The 22,691-nt window shown below is 53.3% G+C and overlaps 1 protein-coding gene across 1 annotated transcript; it reads left to right on the top strand.

Annotated features, from left to right (window-relative positions):
* The first annotated feature begins 239 nt into the window (after nt 1-239).
* On the top strand, nt 240-21,418 carry MVP (major vault protein). The gene is made up of 15 exons (XM_016218593.2): nt 240-320; nt 7,286-7,434; nt 7,622-7,817; nt 12,553-12,676; nt 12,779-12,910; nt 13,467-13,561; nt 13,861-14,097; nt 15,593-15,874; nt 16,650-16,891; nt 16,966-17,163; nt 18,083-18,469; nt 19,176-19,292; nt 19,624-19,750; nt 20,275-20,463; nt 21,159-21,418. Exons 2-15 carry the CDS (start codon nt 7,310-7,312, stop codon nt 21,375-21,377), a joined length of 2,670 nt encoding a protein of 889 aa, XP_016074079.2. The 5' UTR covers nt 240-320; nt 7,286-7,309; the 3' UTR covers nt 21,378-21,418.
* Nucleotides 21,419-22,691: the final 1,273 nt, after the last annotated feature.

Below are 22,691 nucleotides of genomic sequence, written 5' to 3'. Positions count from 1 at the left end.
TTGCCTTCACCCAGGCTGGGAAGTTACGGGGCAGAGGTGAGCACCTGCCTCAGGTCCTCTGACCTTTCTCGGGCTTTCCAGGGAGGCCAGCTGGTTCTGAGGCAGAAGTTCCTGAGCGTTAATGAGCTGCAGTGTCTTCATCTGCAGTGAAAGCTGCCCAGAGGAGAAACGGAGAACCAGCTGCAAGGGCCCTTTAAATGCCTAAGCCCCACCCCTGAGCCTGCCCTGCCCTGCCTGCCCTGCCAGGAAGTGATCCCCTGGGCTGGGTTCCTGAGTTTCCCGGAGTCTGGGAGTCATTGCAGTCAGCCACACTTCTGGATGTGAGTACTGCAAACGGGCCCCCAAACCCCGAATCAGTGATGGGGCCTTGTGTCCCTCAAGGCTCTCTCTAGACCTGTCCTCCTCCTAGGGCCTTCCTTCTGCTCAGTCAGGTGAGACCTTTCTGAAGCAGAGTAGGGAGAAGGTGGGTGGAGGCTCGGCCTTTAGAGATTTTGCTTTCCTTGCTGGAGTTTTTTCTGTCTTTTTGAAGTAAAGGTAGATCAATTTGTCACCTTCCCACCTCCCTTACCTCCAAAATCTCAGGCCTCTGACTTCACCCAGATCAGTAGTAAGGACAGAGGAAGTTTAAGGGGTCCATTCACACGCTCTCCTGAAATTAGATTGGGCCCTGCTGTACTGGCCTCTCCCCATGGGGGCCTGGGCTCTGGTGATGTGGGATGTGATTTGTCCCCACTGAAATCCCTCAACTTTATCAAATATTGAGGTTTTCATACTGCCCCACTCTGGGCTCTGCCAACTGTGGGCCTTGCAGCTAGTTTGAGAAGCCATTAGCAGAGCGACCTTAAGGCAGGCTTGATTCAGGAAGGTGTGGAGTTTGGTGAGCAAGGCTTTCTCTCTCTCTTGCTTTGTGGGGAAGTGGAAAACAGGAAGCTCGTTTGTACCCACCAGCGTGTGATTCTGGGGATCTTAGGTCTCAGGAGTGAAGCATGGAGGGGTGGAGGGTGGTTGTTGAGACAGATGTCCCCTGTGTTCTGCTTCCTGCCTGGGTGGACCCCTGGGTTATTGGGGAAAGGTTGGCTGTCCGGAGAGGTGGCAACTGACTCCCTGGAAATGCCTGTTTCTGCCCTTGGCACACAGGGCACCTCGCCTGCCCTGGGGTAGTGCTTTCTGGGCAGGGCAGCTCTTTAAAGCCATGAGTAGGCTGGGCAGCCACTTTGAATAGCTCAGGCCTCCTTGTTGGGCGCTGCCCTCGGGTTGCAGAAAATGCTCACCTTTGAACTGCCATTGGCAGTATTTTCTGGAGAGGACCCAGCCCCTCCCAAGTCCTTGTTCTAAGTCTTATAGACATTTGTGCCTGATAAGCCAAGCTGCCCCCTGGTTTGGAGGCTCTGCAGTCCAGGTACCTGGGGGGGAATTCTGGCTTCAGCCATTGGTCATTCTGTGATCTTGAGCAAGTTCCTTAACTTCTAGGTTCTTGTGAGGAGTAAAGGAGTTAAAGGTACTTAACACCATGCCTGAGGCAGATGAAGTTCTTAATAAGTGGGAACTGTTTTTCAGGGGTACTTGCCAATGATACAAGTTCCCAAGTCTCCTGGAAACCTCCTCAGCCCATTGAGTCTGGGGTGAGACCTGGGAGTACTACCAGCTGAGTCCTACGACTGGACGGCTTTAGAAAACATTGATCTGGATCAGGGATTCTGAAGCTGGTTCCTGGGTCACTCCAAATCTAGGGAATCCTTGCCTTCAATGATTGGCATTAATTGGCAGCATGCCGGAGGGCGGATGGAGGTAGACAACAGGCACCCTGAGCTGGCAGAGCTGCTCCTCCCACAAAGTGGCCCAGTTGGGCTGGAGCTCAGATAAGACTTTTCTAGGAAGAAAAGGTCCTAAAATTCTGCTTCCAAATGATTGGTGTGAGACAAATCCTCAAGAATTTTTACTATAGTCCCCTAAAGCTATAGGATGTCTGAAAGCTGAAGGATGTCTAGGAGGAGGAAGAACAAAGATGAGCTCAGCTTACAGACAGCTGTTCAAGGGCAGGGAATTTCATTTCTTCTCCCCCACCCCCTAAAGCAGAAAATCATTTCCCTAAGCCAGGAAGCTGTCTGATGAAAACAGCCTCTCTGTAGTGCTTGAGTGTGTGACTCTCATTCTCCCAACAAAGACTAGAACGTTTAAAACCATTGACAGGGCCCAATCTGGTTTGGCTCAGTGGTTAGGACATCAGCCTGCGGACTGAAGGGTCCTGGGTTCGATTCCTGTGTAAGGGTGCGAACCTGGGTTGCAGGCTCGATCCCCTGCCCCAGTCAAGGTACGTGCGGGAGGCAACCAATTGATGTGCCTCTCTCACATCGCTATTTCTCTCTCTCCCACTGTCTCTTAAAAGCAACGGAAAAAATATCCTCTGGTTAGAATTTAAAAAAAAAATCAGGGGAAACTGGGAAGATGAGCACCTGTTTGGGCTGCACTTCAAGTGCATTTTTCTAAACCTAAGCTTGATAGAGGTGACGGTGGCAAGGCTGAGTCATCAACCTCACCTCTAACTGCAGGCCTGACTGGACAAAGAGCCAAGGGCTTGGGTCAAGGGGGCTTGTGTTGGCTAGGGGGCTGCTTGGCCCTGGCGGTGAGGGGGCTGGGGGAGAAGAACTGAAATTCCCTGCCCTTGAACAGCCGTCTGTAAGCTGAGCTCATCTTCATTCTTCCTCCTCCTAGACATCCTTCAAGTATCTAAACCCTTTAAAATTCACAAATCTCCAGTATCTAAACCTAGGACACAGTCACTTTTATTCCCGCTTTGAAGTCTAGAAGAGTAAGGCTCAGAAACTAGCAAGTGGCTCAAGATCATGCCGACAGTGACAGAACTCAATTCTTGCTATAGGAGTCAGGAGAGAGCTTTTAAAATATAGCCCCCACCCCAGACTAATTAAATCAGAATCCCCAGAGATGGATGGTTTCAAAAGATCTCCAGGTGATTCTAATGTATAGCCAGGGCTGAGAGCGGCTGCTTGAGACCAGAGCTGCTCATGGGGTTTAGTTAAGGTGCCAATGAATTCAGCAGCTCTCCGGTGGGGCCCAAGATTCTGCATTTCAAGCTTCCAGGTGAGGCTGCTGCTGCTGCTCACTGCACACCAAGACAGAGTGGCTGGTAACGCAGGCATCCGTTCTTTAAGATTCACTGTCAGGCACTCGCAGTTGACCCTGAAGATCTCTGCTATGTAGTGACTCGTCACTCATTAATTAAATTTAGCTGTAGCATAAGTTTATGTTTGAGCTGAGATACAGGTGAAAGCTGTCTTAACTAGAGGATGAACCCAGCTTTTACAGGCTTTGTTCTCTGCTCATCCATCCATTACCCCTTGGGGGGGGGTGCATGCAGGGAGCTGCCGGTCTCAGACTTTGGGTGAAAGCTGACTGGTTCTTACAGGAGCCTCATGACACTTGAGGGACATGTGGTCAGGCAAGTTTTGCCATGTATGCAGAGAGCAGACTAGGGCAGAGCTCAGAAGCAGGCACTAAAGGGAGGTCTGGATGGAGCTGAGGCCAAACCTAAGTCAGGGCAGGACCTTCCAAAGGTCAGCAGACTTCTTAACCATTGTCTTTTGAGGGCCCTGACCTACTAGAAGTAAAACGCTCTAGCTGTACATGTCATCTGGTAAACCACAAAAGTCTAAATCTGAAACTTGTCCTAAACATCCTGCCTGAGTCAAATGGTTTCTCTGGATCCCCTGAGAGGCCCTACATTGAAACTCACTTCTGCAGATGGCGAGTGAAAAGGCAAAGTCTGTTCTTGTGTAAACTTGGCAGATGGTCATAGTCAGGGAGGTCAAGACTAAGTCCTGTTATTGAAACAAGGATAGTTGGCAAGGGCTGGGCTTCAGAACAAGGCAGGCGCCCAGTTTGATCACTTGAAAGGATGATTCTCAGCTGAGTCATTGAACTGGGCCAGGCTCAGCCCCGCTGACTGAGCCCAGCTGGGGTGACAGATGGTGGAGAGGCCTCAGCCTTGGGGGGGGGGGGGCATCATCCAACAAGGAGCCATTGGAGACTATTTCCAGAGCCTGCTTCCCAGCCTTGCATAACCTAGACTTCAAGTCTTCCCTTTGGGGCCTCATGGACCCCTGTTTATACCTCCGCCCACAGCCCTAGCTCTTCCTCTCCCCCTATCTGACTTCCTAGCCAGGCTTCCACTGGCAGAGAACCTGGCAAAGAAGCAGCTGGAAAAGACTTCACTTGGCTGCCGGATGCCCCTTTCTCTGCAGTTCTAGCCCCACAGGTGGGGTGACACAAGACTTGCCACATTCCTGACCAGTAAACAGTGAGGGTTGAGATTGAGGTGCCAGGTGAGATGGGGAGCCTCTGCTAGGTCACTTGCTCTAAATGGATAGGGAAGTGGCCTCAGGCCATTCCCTGCCTCAGCATGTTTCTGAAGAGCCAGGCTGTGTTCCAATGCTTTATTTTGAATTATCCATTCCAAGTTTATTGGCCAGGAAACAGGAATGGGGAAGGCAAAGGACTTGTCTAAGATCACCTATCCAGTAAAGGGGAGAACAAAGATCTAGGCAGTTCCAGCCCCTGGAGGTACATGAGGGGCCCCACACCAGGGAGCAATTTCAGGGGTTGGAAGCACAGTTGAGTAGGAAGGGGCAGTAGAGAGGAAGGAAAGAAAAGGTCCAGAAAGAGTGAGGAGGGGAACAGAACCCTAAAAGCAGAACGCCAGCCCTAGTATTTTTTTTTTTTTAAATCCTCACCTAAGGATGTTTATTTTTTTATTTTTAAATTTATTGATTTCAGAGAGAGGAAGGGAGAGGGAGAGAGATAGAAACATCAATGATGAGAGTCATTGATCGGCTGCCTCCTACTGGGGATCGAGCCTGAAACCTGGGAATGTGCCCTGACCAGGAATTGAACCTCGATCTCCTGGATCATAGGTCGATGCTCAACCGCTGAGCCGTGCCAGCCAGGCCCGAGGATATTTTTCCCATTGCTTTTGCAGAGAGTAGAAGGGGGGGAGAGAGACAGAGAGAGAACACCGATGTGCCCCAACTGGGGCCGGGGATCAAGCCTGCAGCCCAGGTACGTGCCCTTGGTTGGAACTGAACCCGGGACCCTTCGGTCCGCGGGGAAAGCTCTAACCGCTGAGCAAACCATCTAGGGCAGCCCTAGTATTTTTTTAACATTACCTGAAATCAACAGCAGGGGGAGCGCTGGCTTTAGAAAAGCCACTCTCCTATGAGTTAAGGGGAATTCACATAAAACAGGAGCAACGGAAAAGTATCAAGGTCAAGTCCCATACAAAGTTGCAAGATAAAAGAATGAGGAGCAGAATAACATCCCTGTGATGTGAAAAGCTTACCAGGAAAACAGGCCAAAACTGTAACCTCTTAAAATGAGGTAAGGTGTTAAGGAAACAACAGGAGGCAGGAAAGCAGCAGATCAGAACTGTGAGGAAGCCCAGGCAGTCGGTCTGAACCTGCACCGCTGACCCTTGTAGGACGCTGCTGGAGCGGGCATCCCCCGAGATTCTCGCCCGGGCAGTGCCCCTAGCGTGCTGTGTGGCCTCGATGACTCATTGTCCGTACTGGGGACTCAGCCACTTAGAGCTACGCTGTCTAATGTGGGATCAACCAACCACTCTGGCTATTGTTTTTTTCAATTACAATTTACATTCAATATTATTTTGTATTCGTTTCAGATGTACACACTTGGCTTTTTTTCCAAAACAATTTATTGCATCATATTTGGTACCTTCACACTTGACTATTTTAATTAAAATATAAAACTTACATCCTCAGTTACACTAACCGTATTTCAAGTGTGGCCAGTCCAAAGACAGCACAGATTTAGAGTATTTCCACCATTGTAGAAAGTCCTGTTGGGTGCTGCTGAGTTAGAGCGCTTTAACAGGCGCCAGTGGTGGGGACTGTAGCAGCAGGAAAACCTGTGTCCCATCTACAGGGCACAGCTGCTACTTGGCTGTAGCCAGTTTAGCTATGCAGGAATGTAGGGCCTACTAATTCTTCAAGAAAAGCAGGAATTGGGAATTTGTGAAAACTCCCAATTTCTAAATCCCAAAACTGAAATTTTACAGGTTATATAGATCAAGTGAAACTTGGGCCTCTCCCTGATTCTGTAATGTCATGGTTCCTGTGGATTTTTCCTGTGCCAGTTCTCCCTCCTTGCTTCCCATTTCTCACTCAGGTTGGAAGCTAGATAAGTGGTGGAGTGGGTGGCTTCAAAATGTCTGACCAGCCCTAGCCAGTTTGGCTCAGTGGTTAGAGTGTCAGCTCATGGACTGAAGGGTTCTGGGTTTGATTCTGGCCAAGGGCACGTACCTGGGTTGCAGGCTTGATCCCTGGCCCCAGTCAGGGCACATGTGGGAGGCAACCAATTGATGTGTCTCTCTCACATCAATGTTTCTCTCTCCCTCTCTCTTTCCCTCCCACTCTTTCTGAAAAGCAATGGAAAAAATATCCTCGTGTGAGGATTGAAAATACTAATACTAATACTAATACTAATAATAATGTCTGACCAAAATCTCAGAAGACAAGTCTTTGAGTTGCTTAGTAAACTTGGTTCCCTTTGTGCGACTCAAAGGTACATGTTGTCCAAAGTCCAAGGCATGCTGAAGGCAGTGATGGGGTTCAGGTAGGAGGTGTGACTTTCTGACCTGGCCAAGGAGTTGCGGGTGGCCACTGACCAGAGAGAAAGGAGAGAAAAGAACCAGAATAATTTGTGCTGTTTCTAATCCAGCTGATTCTACAGGAGCATCCGTTCAGTCCAGGATCCCAGGACTGCTTCAAGCCTGGGTGGGGCTGGAGGAGCAGACAGAGATGATGCAAATTTTCCTGGTCTATAGGCTAACATTTGAATGCTGCTGGGGTCCTCAGGATACCCTGAAGTAAAGGCTGCCTGGCCCTGGAGGAGCCACTGCTCCCCACTGTGCTAGAGAAGGCCAGAGACCGACCTGCACTCACAGCTCCTCCACCGTGGGGCCTGGAGACCCCACGGGGCTCTAAAGCTGATGGGAAGGAGGGAGAGGATCAGCCGAGAGCCCTGGGCAGCTGTGTTGGGTAGTTCTTGGCAGGGGTGAGATCTGGGTGAGCTGTGCTGCCCTGGTGGGAAGAAAAAGCCTCCAGTGGGCATGGGGACAGTGAGGTGTAGAATAGCCTGAGTCGGAGGAGGCAGGGTCCTTTCTCCCATCTCCAGCCAGTTTTCAGGCTCGTGCCCGCCTCATCCGAGGCCCCCTGTGTTCATCTCGTATCTCCCCACCTGTCTCACTCTCTAGGCTGCCCTGGGCACAGCAGTTACCATGGCAACTGAAGAGTCCGTCATCCGCATCCCCCCATACCACTACATCCATGTGCTGGACCAGAACAGCAATGTGTCCCGTGTGGAGGTTGGGCCAAAGACTTACATCCGGCAGGACAATGAGAGGTTGGTGTCAGGACCAGGCTGCGGGGACGCGGGCTGAGGAGGGCCTGTCAGCCTGGCTGGCACGGCCACCCATCTCTTCTGCGGGTTGGCCCTCGCTGGGGTCACAGGGAGTTTCCTCTCCCATTCGCTACCTCCTTTGGGAGTGGAAGCCTCCTGGGTCCTCACTCCACTTCTCGCCCTCCAACAGGGTCCTGTTTGCCCCCACGCGCATGGTGACCGTCCCCCCACGCCACTACTGCACAGTGGCCAACCCGGTGACCCGGGATGCCGAGGGCTCAGTGCTGTTCGATGTCACAGGGCAAGTACGGCTCCGCCACGCTGACCTGGAGATCCGGCTGGCCCAGGACCCCTTCCCCCTGTACCCAGGGGAGGTACTAGAAAAGGTATCTGACTTGCCTCCCCTCTGCCCACTCCACCTGTCCTGCTACCTCGTCCTTGGGCTCCACCCTGCCTTCTGGAGGGAAAACAGATTGGGACGGGGGGAGGGGAAGGAGGTGGGAGTGCGGTGACATTTCCTGGTTTTCACTAGGGGTAAAATTGATTCATTGCCCCTCCACTGCCTTCCCCAAACACCCCTTCCTCCTCACATGCCCACAACAGACTTGCCCCTTTTGAGAGCTGTCAGCCCATCTCACCTAGTCACCCAGGCTCCAGAGCCTGCTGGAAACTCCTGGCCAGTCTGCCACTGAATGACTTGTGCCAAGAAAAAGCATTTTAATCATAGAAACGGTGCCAGACACTTGTGGTAGTGACAGCAGGGGTGGGCGAGATGGAGTCCAGGGTCAGCCTGTGGTTTTCCCACGGGAAGGCACTGGAGGCCTGCACTTGCAGCCAGGTCCTTGTTCCTGTCTCACTAGGGCCCCGGGCTTGAGCAAATGGGCATCCCGCCTTCCTTTCTATAACTGCCCTGCCTTCACGCCCTTGTCCTTTTATACCCGTTCACTCGGGGTCCCTCTGCTTAGCAGTGCTTCTTGATTGTGGAAGCCCGATAGTGTGACCCAGGGAACCCTGAGACACCCCTGTCCACTTAGATGTAAACACTTTGCAGAAGTGTGTGTGTAGAGATAGAAAGTGGTGAAAAATAATTAGAATGTTGCTTGGTCGGTGTGGCTCAGTGGGTTGAGCGTCGTCTCATGCACCAGGAGGTCACCGGTCGATTCTGGTCAGGGCACATGCCTGGGTTGGCGCTCTATCCCCAGTAGGGGGCTCAAAGGAGGCAGCTGATAGATTGATGTTTCTCTCTCTCTCCCTCTCCCTTCCTCACTCTCTCAAAAAATTAATAAAAACATTTAAAAAAAAGAATTAGAATGTCAACCCTTGAGGACTCTGAGTAAAGAGTGTAGGGGTATTCTTTGCATTAGAATAACCTTTATTTAAGTCTGAAACTGTCGAAAGTTGAAAATCACTCATACCCAGGGCCTACCTCAGACCAACTAAATCCCCGGCTGGGTGGGGAGTGATGGGGGTGGGGGACAGTATTTAAAAACTCCCTAGGGTGGAGAGAAAGCTTTCCTCATCCCTGCCTCTGACTCCTGCTTTCCAGCCCATAGCGGCTCAGGCCCTCAAACCCCAGGTGCTCCAACCCAGGAGGGCCCGGCCACCCTCCCTCAGAGCCCAGCCCCTGCGATGATGCTTTTCCACTCTGCCTGCACCACTTCCTTTCTGTCTTCACCAAGGGTGGCCCCAGGCTTGGGCCTCCCTCCTCCCACCCTCCTGTCCTCCTCAGAGCCTCTTTAATGCTCTTGCAATGACCCTGTTAACAACTTGGCCTTCCGGACCTCATCTCTACCCTGCCTCTTTGTTCTACATCAACCCCGCCCAATGCCATGTCCAGTCTGGACTCGGCTCTTCTCCCACCTGCCCCTGCCTCTGAAAATAAACTCCAGCCTCCTTCCTACCGTCAGTCTCCCTTTCCTAGCCCTCCTCTGTTGCCATGTCAGCTCAAGGCTTTTGATCCCATCTTCTGTCCCTCAAATTCTCTTCCTGGCCTTGCTTTCCTACCCCAGCTGAACCTCAGCATTTAACACTTGTGCCCTGGACCTGCAGTGAAACCAGGCCCTGGATCAGTGTTGCCACCTGCCCTTTCTGCACTCGCACCCAGGAGGGGTTTGCTAGCCGTGTGGACAGCCCCACCACCTCAACAGTACCGGACGCAGGGACTAGGTCACGTGGTTCATTCTAACCCAAGCCCTGCTCATCCCTTCTCTTTCTTCCCAACCAGCTTTCTCTCCATTTTTCTCTGTGTGCTGCTATACACCTTCTCCACTCTCTTCCTATTTCCTGCCCTCTCACTCTCCAACAACTTAGCCGCCTACTTAGTTAGAAATTGAGGCCATCTGACAGGATTTGGATTCTCTCCCCTTCCCTTCATGCCTACCCTTACCTGCTTCCTACCTGCTGGAGCCTCCAGGAGGTTCCTCTCCATCAGGTGGACCCAGGAAGACTCATCCTTCTATCTCTTTTTTTTTTTTTTTTTTTTAATCCTCCCCCAAGGATATTTTTTTCCATTGCTTTTTCAGAGTGAGAGAGAGCAAGAGAGAAACATCGAGGTGAGAGAGACAGGTTGATTGGTTGCCTCCCATACGCACCCTGGGGATTGAGCCTGCAACCGACGTACGTGCCCTTGGCTGGAATCGAAGCCGGGACCCTCTAGTCCGAGGGCCGATGCTCTAAACACTGAGCAACACCGGCTCATCCTATCTCTTGAAACCTTGCTCCCCACCTAGAACTTCTGTCCCCTGCCTTTAACTTCTTTACTACTGATGCCTTTCTCTTGGCCAGCTAACACGCTCTGCCTCTTCCATCCTTCCCTGGCTTTAAAGGCTTGTTTGTGTAAGCTTTTCACCCTAAGGGATGCATTCACAAGGCTGCCGAGTCCTCCCTGCCTTCCATCCCCTGCGGAAGCTCCTGCCCCCAGGGTGCACACTTCCAGAGGGGCCTATGCATGCACATAGAAGTGCTTCAAAGGACGTATTAGGACCTGTTTGCTAAGGGCTGTCACACTGGCATTTGCCAGTGTCTTTTGAATGAGTTTCTGCATCTTGGTACATAAGTCCTATCTTGTTTAATTGTTGTATGGAATTCCACATGATGTGTAGACGTTCAGTCGTTCCCCTACAGGGTGTCATTTTGGATGTTTCCAGTTTATAAGGGAAAATGGTGCTGCAGTGAAAAGCCTGGTCTGCGTGTCCTGTGCATGCTAGGTTTTGTTTTTTAAAGAGTAGAAAGTATTGCTGGGTCCTGGTGTACACACCCTACCTTTGTATGCACTTTTATGAATAGCCTGTGAATCTAATGTCTAGCTGTTTACTGCTTTACTTTCCTACTTTGTTGTCAACTTGCCCTTGGTGTTCTCTGCCCTGTTCCTTCACGAGCCCCTGCCCCCACCTCCACTGCATTCCTTGGACAAGGCCCCAAGACATCCAAACTGCAGGCCCAGCGGACAGGCGTCTGTGTCTCACAGGCCCTCTCAACCACTTCCATTGTTGATCTGCTCTCTTATTAAACCAGTGTCTTTACAGTTTGCTCTGTAGATATCTTTTTTCCATCTCCTTAGAGGTGTCCCCTGCCCTCTGCCCTCTCCGCCTTCAGCTTCTGTCCTGAACCTCCTGTGTGCCCTCTCATGCTTTCGTGGTCTGTATTGAAGCCACCCACCCCATACCTTAGCTCAGTGGCCCCTAATGCCTGTAGGAAGCCCTCTCCTGGATGTCCCACAGCCACTTCACACTGGACACCCAAAGAACACCTTCCCTGACCCCCTCATCCGTTCTCCTGTATCCCCAATGTCACTTGGTGATACTACTGTGCACCCAGTCACCCAAGCTGGGAGCCTGCCTGCAAAGGCTTGAGGGACAAACTGGATACAAAGGTGGCAGCCAGGAGACCAACTAAGAAGATATTTCCATCACCCAGGCAAGAGATGTTGGCAGCTTAGGTGAGGGCGAGGGCAGGGATAGGTAGTTAGATGGGATTTGCGATGGAACAGATCGGAAGTGGTCATGGAGGAGGTGTGGGAGGTATACTGGGCCACGTGCTCTTCCCACAGTGCCCTCCTCCTCCCACACCCTGATCGAAAGCCAGCTCTTCCTTTGAGCCCCAGTTCAAATGCCACCTTCTCAGGGCTTCCCTAACGTCTCCTTCATCGGAACTTCTGCAACCTCTCTCCCTTGACACTGTGCACAGTCTGCTTGAGAGAATGGTCTGTGTCTACGTCTTATCACCTGCTGGACCTGAAAGTCCGTGAGGACAGGTATGTCCGGCTGCCACCCCAGCCAGCAGAGGGCCATGCACATGTACGGTGCAGAGGAAAGGGCTCGCCAGCGCAGTGAGCCTCCGTCCCTGCCTCCCTCCAACCCAGTGTGTCTCAGTGGGCACAGCAGAGTTACTTGGCCTTCTCTGCCCCAGGGCCACCCAGCTGGAGTAAGGAGCAGCAAGTGGGCTTCACTAAAGACTGAGGTTCAAGTCCCGATTCTGTTCCTTACTTCTTGTGTGACCTCGATCTGTTCCTTAGCCTCTGTGAGCCTCTCTTTCCTGCCTCCCTCAGATCAAAGATCACGTGAAGTCCTACTCGTAGAAACACTTCTACAAACTTCAAAAAGGTTTGGCTACTTGTTGCCAGGTCCCCCTTCCTGAAGGAAGGAGATGTGATGACTGGAGTACAATGACTATCGTGTGACCATAAGGCAACCTTGAAAACAAAGGCATATGCCTGTTATAGCAGTTTATACCTTCCCACCTCCTTATATTCCCTAGAGGGCTCCAGTGCACACTAGGCCATGAGATACTCATTTATTCAGCTTTCCAGATATTTCTCCCACATCTCCCATCAAGTCCTCTACCCAGATTCCCGCCTACATTTCTAGTTCAAAACAACTTTAAGCACTTCCTCCAGGAATGTGTGTCCTTGGCTCATCAGCAGTGACATTCTCTTGCTTTGTCAACTCTTAGACCTTCAGACCAGATGGCTCTGGGACTACCCCTATCTTATACGTCCCGCTCTGGGTCTTATTTTGGGACATATGTAAAGATTGATGCTGTCGCTCTTGACCTTCGAGGTATCAGGTTTAAGTGCTGGGGTCACAGCACTGAATGCTCCATGACCCCCCTCTTTCCTATTAGGACATCACCCCGCTGCAGGTGGTTCTGCCCAACACTGCACTCCATCTCAAGGCGTTGCTGGATTTTGAGGATAGCAATGGAGACAAGGTAGTCGCAGGAGATGAGTGGCTATTTGAAGGACCTGGTAAGTTCTTTCCGTTGGGCCAGAGTTGGGCTCAGAGGCTCCCTGCCTTCCCATCAAGCCCCGATATCTTCTGACCTTCACCTCTGCCTCATCTCTTCCAAGGCACATATATCCCCCAGAAGGAGGTGGAGGTCATAGAGATCATTCAGGCCACGATCATCAGGCAGAACCAGGCTCTGCGGCTGAGGGCCCGAAAAGAGTGCCGGGACCGGGACGGCAAGGAGAGGGTGACAGGTGGGGCTGTGAAGGAGCATGGGGGGCGGGGGGAGGCCATGGCTCTGACTTTCTCAATTGCAGGGTGGGGAGTGGGGGAAGGTTGGGGAAAGCCACTTACAAGTGGCTACAGCCTGGGAGGAAGTGCTTCGCTGGAATCTTAGAAACCTTTGGGAGTGCCCACAGTTGCTTCCCCCAGGTCGGGATCATGCAGGTCGGGATCATGCTGACATGCCTTTCCCTCCCCACACCCTTTATCATGAGCTGGGGGCAGTGGCCGTGTCTGTTTCTAGATCAGCAAAGCAGGTGTTCACATGCAATTGGCAATTGTATTTGACAAATGTGATGTGTTTACAGTGTCTTAAACGCAGTGCTAACTCTGCCAGGGTGTGGTTCAAAATCCTTTACAAATTATAACTTATTAGGTCCTCAGACAACCTTGAGTCACTACTATTTCCATTTCCACATAACGAAACTTAGACACAGAAATCAGATTGCTTGCCTGGGTTTGTGGCCAGTGGCAGCTGGGAGCAGGCTTGGGTGACCCTTGACCCTTACCACTGCACCCTTGGCCCAGGAGAGGAATGGCTGGTCCGCTCCGTGGGTGCATACCTCCCGGCAGTGTTTGAGGAGGTTCTGGATTTGGTGGACGCAGTGATCCTCACGGAAAAGGTCTGTGCTCTGGTGGATGTGGGTGAGGGGACCCCGAGGTAGGGCACGCTCAGAGTGGCAGAAATGGTGGCAGATATATGAGCATAAAAGAGAAGCAATATTTCTAGGACCACTAGAAGAAAAGTTTAGAGGTCACGTAACCTGAGGAGTATCCTGGGTCATCTGAAAGGGTTAGAAAGTCCTCCTGGGTTAGTAGAAACTGACACTGAAACCCGGGAGCGTTTGGTGACCAGCGGGGTTCCCAGGTCCCTTGAGGAAGTTGGAGGTGGGTTTACTCATGCCCATGTCTTGCTCTGCAGACGGCCCTGCACCTCCGCGCTCGGCAGAACTTTCGGGACCTGAGGGGAGTGGCCCGCCGCACTGGGGAGGAGTGGCTGGTGACTGTGCGAGACACGGAGGCCCATGTGCCAGATGTCTACGAGGAGGTGCTGGGGGTTGTGCCTATCACCACCTTGGGCCCCCGCAACTACTGTGTGATTCTCGACCCAGTTGGGCTGGATGGCAAGAACCAGCTGGGACAAAAGCTGGTCATCAAGGTAAGTGCCTCCGCCTCCCTGGTGGGTGCCTGCCCTTTAGTTAGCAGGAGGGCCTTGTCCCTCTCTCCCTTCTCTCCCCATCCGGGGCCCACATTCTGGAAATGCCCACTTGTCGGCTCCCTCTGTGCCTATGCGCACGAGGTTCTAGCTCTAAGACACTGACCTGTTGATCTCCCTGGCAGGCTGCCTCTTCTGGGAGCGCCGCCCTGGCCCTGGCCCTGGCCCTGGCCCTGGCCCTGCCCCGTGCAGAAAACCAGGAAACTCACTGTCACATTTCTGGAAACTTTGTCATTCTGTGTAAAAAAACAAAAACAAAACACCAAAAAACCTCTTGGTTTACCCTTCTCCCCAGCCCCCACCTCATTCCCTCTCTGAACTAACAACGATTACCAGGGGTTGGCAAACTTTTTCTATAAAGGGCCAAATTCACGACTGGTATGGTTTTTGTTGCAACTACTCAGCTCTCCAGTTGTTCTGGGAAAGCAGCATAGCTAGCTTGTGGATGGACGAGGGTCGCTGTGTGCCTGTAACATTTTATTTGCCAAAACAGGCAGAAAAAAGTAGAAACAACCCAAATGTCTGTCAGTTGATAAGTGGCTAAAAAATTGCGGTGTATCCATATCTATACAATGGAATATCATTCAGCTATAAAAAGAATGAACAGGCGCTGAAGTTCGTGTGCTCACGGTCAGCTTGCTGCAACGTGGATACACTGGAACGCTGTGCTAAGTGAAAGACGCCAGGCATGAAAGACCCCATATTTCATATAAACTCCCGTTAATATGAAATGTCCAGAATAGATAAACCCCCAGAGACAGAAGATAGGTTGGTGGGCGGTGGGGTGGGACAGTAACTGCTACTGGGTGCAGTGATTCTTTTCAGGGTCATGAACATGTTCTGGAAGTAGGTTGTGGTGATGGTTGGACAGCTCTGTGGATATACTAAAACAACTGAATTATATACTTGAACTGGGTAAATTTTATGGCATGTGGATTATAGCTCAAATACATATGGGTGGGCAAAATAGGTTAATAATAATAAATAAATAATACAAGAATAAACTGTTTCACATACTCAAAACTGTAAACCTACTTTTGCCCACCACTGTATATATATATATTTTTAAAGGGAACAGGCCAGATCTGGCCCAAAGACCAGAGTTTGTCAATGCCCAGACTACACCATCCCAAGAAAACAAAACATAGGAGAAACGAAGAGTAACAATATGTTAATTCTTATCTCTTGAGCTTTTGAGGATCCAGGTCCTGACAATTCACAGGATCTTTTAAGGGCAGGTTTGACCAAATAAGATCTGCAGGCATTTGTAGCGAGCCTCACAGTCCAGATACCACTTCACAGTATTATAACGGGGGGTGGGAAAGGTGCTTTGGGGGCTCCTGTGCTCAACATGGGGCCCCATGGGGCTGGGAGAGGTGCCATCAGAGGCACCTGCAACTGGGTGGCAACTGCTCCTAAACCCATGTCTCCCCACTAGGGAGAGAAGTCTTTTTTCCTCCAGCCGGGAGAGAGGCTGGAACGAGGCATCCAGGACGTGTATGTGCTTTCGGAGCAGCAGGGGCTGCTGCTGAGGGCCCTGCAGGCCCTGGAGGAGGGGGAAGATGAGGAGAAGGTCTCCCACAAGGCCGGCGACCACTGGCTCATCCGTGGGCCCCTGGAGTATGTGCCGTCTGCCAAGGTGGAGGTGGTGGAAGAGCGCCAGGCCATCCCCCTCGACGAGAATGAGGGCATCTACGTGCAGGACATCAAGACTGGAAGGGTAACGGCTGAGGGCTGGACACTGTCACTGCTGTGGCTGTGGATGTGGCTTGCTCTGGGCAAGTGGGTGACGCTGGTGGGGAGAGGTGCAGGGTGGAGGCGGCGAGGGGACTTCAGCAGCCTCGACAGCAGCAGCTGGGCCGCAGGCGTTCTGCAGAGTATTTGCCTTTGCCCTCCCTTTGTCTTAAAAACCTAACTTCAAATTTTAGAAACACCCAAGGAGAAGGTGAGCGAGGTTCAGGGTGGGGGCTCTGTTCCCACCTCGGGTCTGGTCCCTGGTGTAAAGGTCAGAGGGGTGTGGCATAGGAACAGTAAGAACCCACCTCCCTCCCCCCCCCAGCCCTTACCCTCATGGAATCCTTCCTCTTCACCCCCTCACCTGAAACCTTGACCTTGGTTTGACCTAGGACCACATCTCCAACCTCTTGAGAGTCCAGCCTAGCAGTCGAGCTCAGAATCCAGGCAGTGTTAGTGGACATTCCCTGTTTCCTAGGGCTGCATCTGTCCCTAGGACACTGTCCAAGCTGCCCCAGGAAGGAAAATTCCAGGGGAATAATATCACGCACTTACTGTACCCCACGCTCGCAGCACTAGGCATGTGCGATATCATTCATTCCTCAGCCCCGTGAGGTAGCCACTGTCGGGCCCACCCAGCGGCTCATCCCAGAGACTGTGTCACCACCAGCCCCACTACCCCCAGACCAGTTCTGCCTCAGGCCTGGGGCGGGTCTCTCCCCCTTTACCTTCCCTGGCAGCGGCCCTCCTGTCGTCCCCAGGTCCGCGCTGTGATCGGCAGCACCTACATGCTGACCCAGGACGAGGTCCTGTGGGAGAAGGAGCTGCCTCCCGGGGTCGAGGAGCTGCTGAACAAGGGGCAGGACCCCCTGGCGGACAGGGGGCTGGAGATGTCCAAGACCCTTCAGCCCTCCGCGCCCCGGAACAAGACCCGCGTGGTCAGCTACCGCGTCCCTCACAACGCTGCGGTGCAGGTGTACGATTACAGAGAGAAGAGAGCGCGGTGAGCGGCCGGGGCTGGGCTGCGGGTGGGCGCAGGGGAGGCCCCGGGTGCCTGACGCCCGGCTCCCTCTGCAGCGTGGTGTTTGGGCCGGAGCTGGTGTCTCTGGGTCCCGAGGAGCAGTTCACGGTGCTGTCCCTCTCGGCCGGCCGGCCCAAGCGTCCCCACGCCCGCCGCGCGCTCTGCCTGCTGCTGGGGCCCGACTTCTTCACAGATGTCATCACCATCGAGACCGCGGACCACGCCCGGCTGCAGCTGCAGCTGGCCTACAACTGGTAAGGGGGAGGGGGCAGCCCCAGGAGAACCCCGAGGACAAGGGGTGCCTCCTTGTGCTGGGCTGAGAATAAGGGCAGAGCGCCTGACTCAGGGCTGTGGTCAAGAGGGACACGCGCGGGTTCCCGCAAATCCAGCCTGATGCCCAGGGGAATGGCAGAGGGTGTGGGCTCACCTCTTGGGAGCAGGAGTTTGGGGACAAGTTAGGAGGACACTTCCCCGCCAAAGTCCCAGCATGTGTTGAGCCAAACACACAACTGTAAGGCTGTCAGAAGATCTATCAGATGCTAGGGATGGGAGTGGGTGGAGCACTTGCTCTGGGGCCACCTGCCGGCGTCTGCATCCCATCTGCCATCTGCTAGCTGTGGATCTGAGCCAGTGACTTGGCACTTTCCTCGGTTTCCCCATATGTAAAATGAGGATGACACATGACCATCAATTTCACAGGCTAATGAGAGGATGCAGTGAGCATCAGAACAATGCCCTGTTCAGAGTTAGAGCTCAGATGGCAGTGACTAGAGATAGAAAAGATGTCACACTGAGGAGCAGTGCTCGACAACTCCCAAGGTGTTCTTCACCTCTCGGCTGAGTGGCCAGGACCGTGACAGAGGCAGATGAGGCACTGATATCTTTGGGGCGCTAGAGCGTGACAGCCAAGAGCGTAGACCCTGGAAGCCACACTGTCTGGGTTCAACTTTCTGGCCTGACATATACTGTATGATTCTGCCTATCACATAATCTCTCTGGACCTCTATTTTCTCGTCTGTAAAATGGGGATAATGCTCCTCCCCACCTCATAGAGTGACTGAGAGAATGAGATGGGACTTCAGACCCTGCTCGGCCTCGGAGGGAGGGTGTCAGAGTCCCAGTTGAAGATGAGCAAGTTGTTTCCTGGAGGAAAATGCTTCCCTTTGCTCACAGGCACTTTGAGCTGAGTGACTGGAAGGACCCCCAGGAGACAGCTAAGCTCTTCTCTGTGCCTGACTTCGTGGGAGACGCCTGCAAGGCCATAGCATCCCGGGTGCGTGGCGCCGTGGCCTCTGTCACCTTCGACGACTTCCATAAGAACTCGGCCCGCATTATTCGCACTGCTGTCTTTGGCTTTGAGCCTCCGGGAACCAAGGAGCCCAAAGCTGAGGCCCTGCTCCAGCCCCGGGACCGGGCCATCTTCCCCCAAAACGGACTGGTGGTCAGTAGCGTGGATGTGCAGTCAGTGGAACCTGTGGACCAGAGGACCCGGGACGCCCTGCAGCGCAGCGTCCAGCTGGCCATCGAGATCACCACCAACTCCCAGGAGGCAGCTGCCAAGTGAGTGAGGGCAGCTGCCCACAGTGCCCACCGTGGGGCCAGACCTCTCCAGGGTCTCCGTCTCTAGCCCAGTGCTGGGCCCTGCGTAACGTGGCACCCCGATGGTCAGTCTGCTGTTATCCTCACTCAGCAGACAGCATGACCCACTGAAAGCGTGAGCAGATGCCACCCTGCTCCCCTGGCTTCTCACCTTGCTGTGCTAGAGCCCGAACTCGTTTCTGCTGTCTCCCAGGCACCCTGGGGTCTCTGCTCCTCAGATGCACAGTTGGGCTTCAGGCCTCCTGCACTGGCTGCTGCCTGTGCCCAGGGTTCCCCCCTTGGGGACTTCAGGGCAGGCTCCTCCTGGGCCTTAGCCCAAAGGTCACCTCCTTGGAGAGCCCTTTGCTTTCTACCCTAACTGAAGCAGTGCCCTCTTTGCCAAGTCGTTATCATCGCTCCTTTTCAGGGAATTTGTCATTGTCTGAAACCACCCTCCTTTACTCGTTTCTTTCCCCCTGGAAGGCAAGTTGTGTGAAAGCAGGGCCCTTGGTCAGGACCGCATTCCCCTGAGCCTAGAACCATGCCAGGCTCGAGTGCTCACGCCGCTCTTCCGTTTCATGTTGAGTGCCTCCCATGGGCCAGGGTAGATCGGTGGTCCCTGCCTTTGGAGCTCCTGTCCCAGCTCTGGCCCCACACCAGCATCTTCTCTGTCCTCTCTCCCATTCAGACACGAGGCTCAGAGACTAGAACAAGAGGCCCGAGGCCGGCTTGAGCGGCAGAAGATCTTGGACCAGTCAGAAGCGGAGAGAGCTCGCAGGGAACTCTTGGAGCTGGAGGCTCTGAGGTGGGTCAATAACTAAAGGAAGCCCTGGCAGGGTAGCCCAGTTGGTTAGTGCTGTCCCCATATGCAAGGTTGTGGGTTCGATCTCTAGTCGGGGCACATATAAGAATCAACCAATGATGCATCGATAAGTGGAACAACACATCGATGTTTCCATCTCTCTCAAAAAAGATCAATAAAAAAATGAAAGGGAAAGGTGGCCTACCCAGGGTCTTGGCAGAGCAGCTGGTGGGGGAGCCAGGGATGTGTTTGTGAGAGCTGCTGTAGCATAAGTCAAGGCTGGAGGAGGGCAGGGCTTTCCCCTGGGTCCCTCCTGACCGTGGGATGTCTCCAGCACTGCTGTGGAGAGCACTGGGACCGCCAAGGCAGAGGCCGAGTCCCGTGCAGAGGCGGCACGCATCGAGGGACAGGGCTCTGTGCTGCAGGCCAAGCTGAAAGCAGAGGCCTTGGCCATTGAGACGGTGAGTGGGGGGGATGCCCCTGGAAGGGTGTGGCCTTGGGGTCTGGAAGACGCCCAATCCCTGCAGCCCCTGAAGACGAGTGGGGTACCAAGCACCCTAATGTACAGCTCTGTTCACATACTTGGTGGTTTTCCAAGTCCTTTGCCCTCTATCAGTTCACTTAATACCTGCCTGGAAGACACAGATGATTACTACACTAGTCTTACGTGTAATACGTGCTCAAACATTGGACAGCTTTGTGTCAGGTATTGCGTATGTTTTACATGCGTGATCTTATTTAATGCTTGAAATCCCATGAAGGTGGGTATGATTGCGTTTTACAGATGTGGGAACTGGGTCTTGGATTAAGGGGCTCCCATGGGTCACTGTCTAAAAGGTGACACAGTCAGGATTCATACCTAATTGACTATAAGTTTACAATTCCATCCCTTCCACCTCAGTTCCCCCAGGCTTGCTGGCTAGGTGACTTGCTGGACTGTCCTTGGGACCACATGATTGAAAGGATGCTGGGTTTTCCCTTTCAGGAGGCTGAGCTCAAGCGGGTACAGAAAGTACGAGAGCTAGAACTGGAGTATGCCCGGGCCCAGCTGGAGCTGGAGGTGAGCAAGGCCCAGCAGCTGGCTGAGGTGGAGGTGAAGAAGTTCCAGCAGATGACCGAGGCCCTGGGCCCCAGCACCATCAGGGACCTTGCAGTGGCAGGGCCAGAGTTGCAGGTGAGAGTGGGAGAGGACAGGGGCGTGTGTGTGTGTCTTGGGGCCATACCTGGAACCAAGACGGCAGAGTTGGGGAGGCAGATACATCTAGAGAGTGATGCTAGGGAGTGGTGGAACTGACCCTGTATCCATGTCCTGACCTGTGTCATTTGAGCACGGTGTCATTGGGCACTGTACTAGACTCAGCAGTGAACTGGAGCTTCTGGGGGGACAATAAACAGGTGGGACATCAGTGTGACAAGTGCTTCAAAGAAAGTCAAGTGGGGTGATACAGTGAAAGGAGAGGTGACATTTCAAATTAGGTGCCCTAAAGAAGGTCACTCTGAAGAGAGGATCCTTGAGCACTATGCAGAGTTGACAAGAGCTTCCCAGGAGAGGGTCCAAGTGCAAAGACACATAGAGAATGAAACTTGCTGCATTAAAGGAACAGAAAGGAACATTAAAGAGCACAGGGTAGAATGCAGGTAGCTGCAGGGAGGGCAAGACCTTTCAGGCCTGCTAGGACCCGGAGGACTAGCCTGTCAGGCTCCACTTATGCTCCTCACTGATCACTGACCAATCCTATGAGGACGGCTTGGATGGAAGCTGCAGTGGCAGATCAGAGCGGGTGGCAGCCACCCTAGAGAGGCAGCCAGGGGGACGAGAGAAGGGACCAGGGCCTGACTATCTTCTCGCCCTCTTCTTGCTCCCTCCAGGTAAAACTGCTTCAGAGCCTGGGCCTGAAATCGACCCTCATCACTGACGGCTCCACTCCTCTCAACCTCTTCAGCACAGCCTTGGGTCTGCTGGGGCTGGGGTCGGAGGCCCAGCCACCAGCCAAAAAGGCGGCCCACGTGCCCGGCTCCGAAGAACACATGCTTCTCCAGTCCGCTCTTGTCCCTCAAGTTGTTGGAAGCAAACCCATCGTGCCTTAGCTCCGCACAGTGTGGACAAATAAAACTTACACTTCTGGGCATTTAAACCCTCTTCTGTTGCCTCAAGCCTGTGTCAAAGGGAAACTTAATGAGGAGGGGAAGGCTGGGGGGAGGGATAGAGGATACCTCTGAAATCTTGAGATAGTTACCAGAGACTACTCCCATATGTAACCTGGAGAAGAAACTGAGGCAGGGAGAAGACTAACCCAAGGTCACACTGACAGACGGCCCCAAGGTCTTACTCGTCTGCCAGACTGTCCCTCTGGTAGCCAGCTTTCCCTAGACTCCAGGTGGGGGAGATTCCAGGGGGGGTGGGGCCTGCACTAGCAACATCTCTGCCGATTCCTCCAGGACCCCAGCTTGGTCAGGGAGCTGTGGAGTCTAATGCCCTGGCTGCAGGCGCATCCACCCTGCCCTTGGGAGGCTCCCTTTGGTGCCACCTGCTGGTCATGCCTCACCTGGCGGGCCTGCGCGCACCGCACCTGGCCTTTGTGTTGCCTCGAAGGGGGATGTCGGGTGGGGAGGGGAATCCTGCCTGGGGCGGTAGGAGCTGGAGCGCCTCCCTGGGCTTTAGTACCGGTTCTTTGAGAGCACGCAGGGTACCCCCTCCCCACCCTCCCCCACGAATAGTGAGGAGCGTTTATTTAGGAGAACAGTCCCTGTGCCATCAATCTGGGCACACAAATGGGGACTGCAAGGTGAACCATCCCTTCAGCCCTGTAGCGCTGTAGTTGCCAGGCCTGCCCAGTCTCTGCTGAGGAAGCACAAAGATCCTGGGGTGGAGGGAAGCTTGGGTTTATTGGCTGTGTGCCTAGAGGGGGCAGATCAGCCTCTGATCTCTTCGTCTGTGAAATGGTCCAGCAGTCCCCCTACTGAGCAGGGTTGCAGCTTTTTTGAGGGTCTTGACTCCTTTTCCCCCCACTGGGGCCTGACCCCATGAGCCCTGTCCCTTTCCAGTTGAGCTGCACTTGTGTGGCTCTTGGCTCCACTCGGGTCTGAGCTTGTTGAGGCCAGGGGCTGGCTGTTTGGCCCACAGCACTTGGTGCTGGCTCAGAGTTCTGGAACAGCCAGGTGAGTCAGCCCCTTCACCTCCACTTCCTCCCAACTCTCCTCCAACTTCCCCTGAGGGCGGTAATTAATTTAAAGCTCTCCAGCTGGAACCCGGCAGGTGTAGTTATGTTAGCACTGTTATTGCCGAGGGCCTCTGGGGGTGTCTGCAGGCAAGGTCATGATGGGGACATTCCTTCCCATCCTAGCCACCAGCTCCCACGGCGGTCTCCACCTCTGAAACCTCAACTGCTGCTGCTTCACCCT

Source organism: Miniopterus natalensis, chromosome 3, assembly GCF_054644295.1.
Source record: "Miniopterus natalensis isolate mMinNat1 chromosome 3, mMinNat1.hap1, whole genome shotgun sequence".
Lineage (NCBI taxonomy): Eukaryota > Metazoa > Chordata > Mammalia > Chiroptera > Miniopteridae > Miniopterus > Miniopterus natalensis.
Note: the sequence above shows the minus strand (reverse complement) of the source record. Positions and strands in the feature narration are given on the sequence as shown.

Bases quoted from the DNA above. Each gene is read 5' to 3' on its own strand.
- MVP (XM_016218593.2), top strand. From the start codon at position 7,310: ATGGCAACTGAAGAGTCCGTCATCCGCATCCCCCCATACCACTACATC. The intron at 17,164-18,082 runs GTAAGGGGGAGG...CTTTGCTCACAG, and splicing joins CTGCAGCTGGCCTACAACTG to GCACTTTGAGCTGAGTGACT. The intron at 20,464-21,158 runs GTGAGAGTGGGA...TGCTCCCTCCAG, and splicing joins TGGCAGGGCCAGAGTTGCAG to GTAAAACTGCTTCAGAGCCT.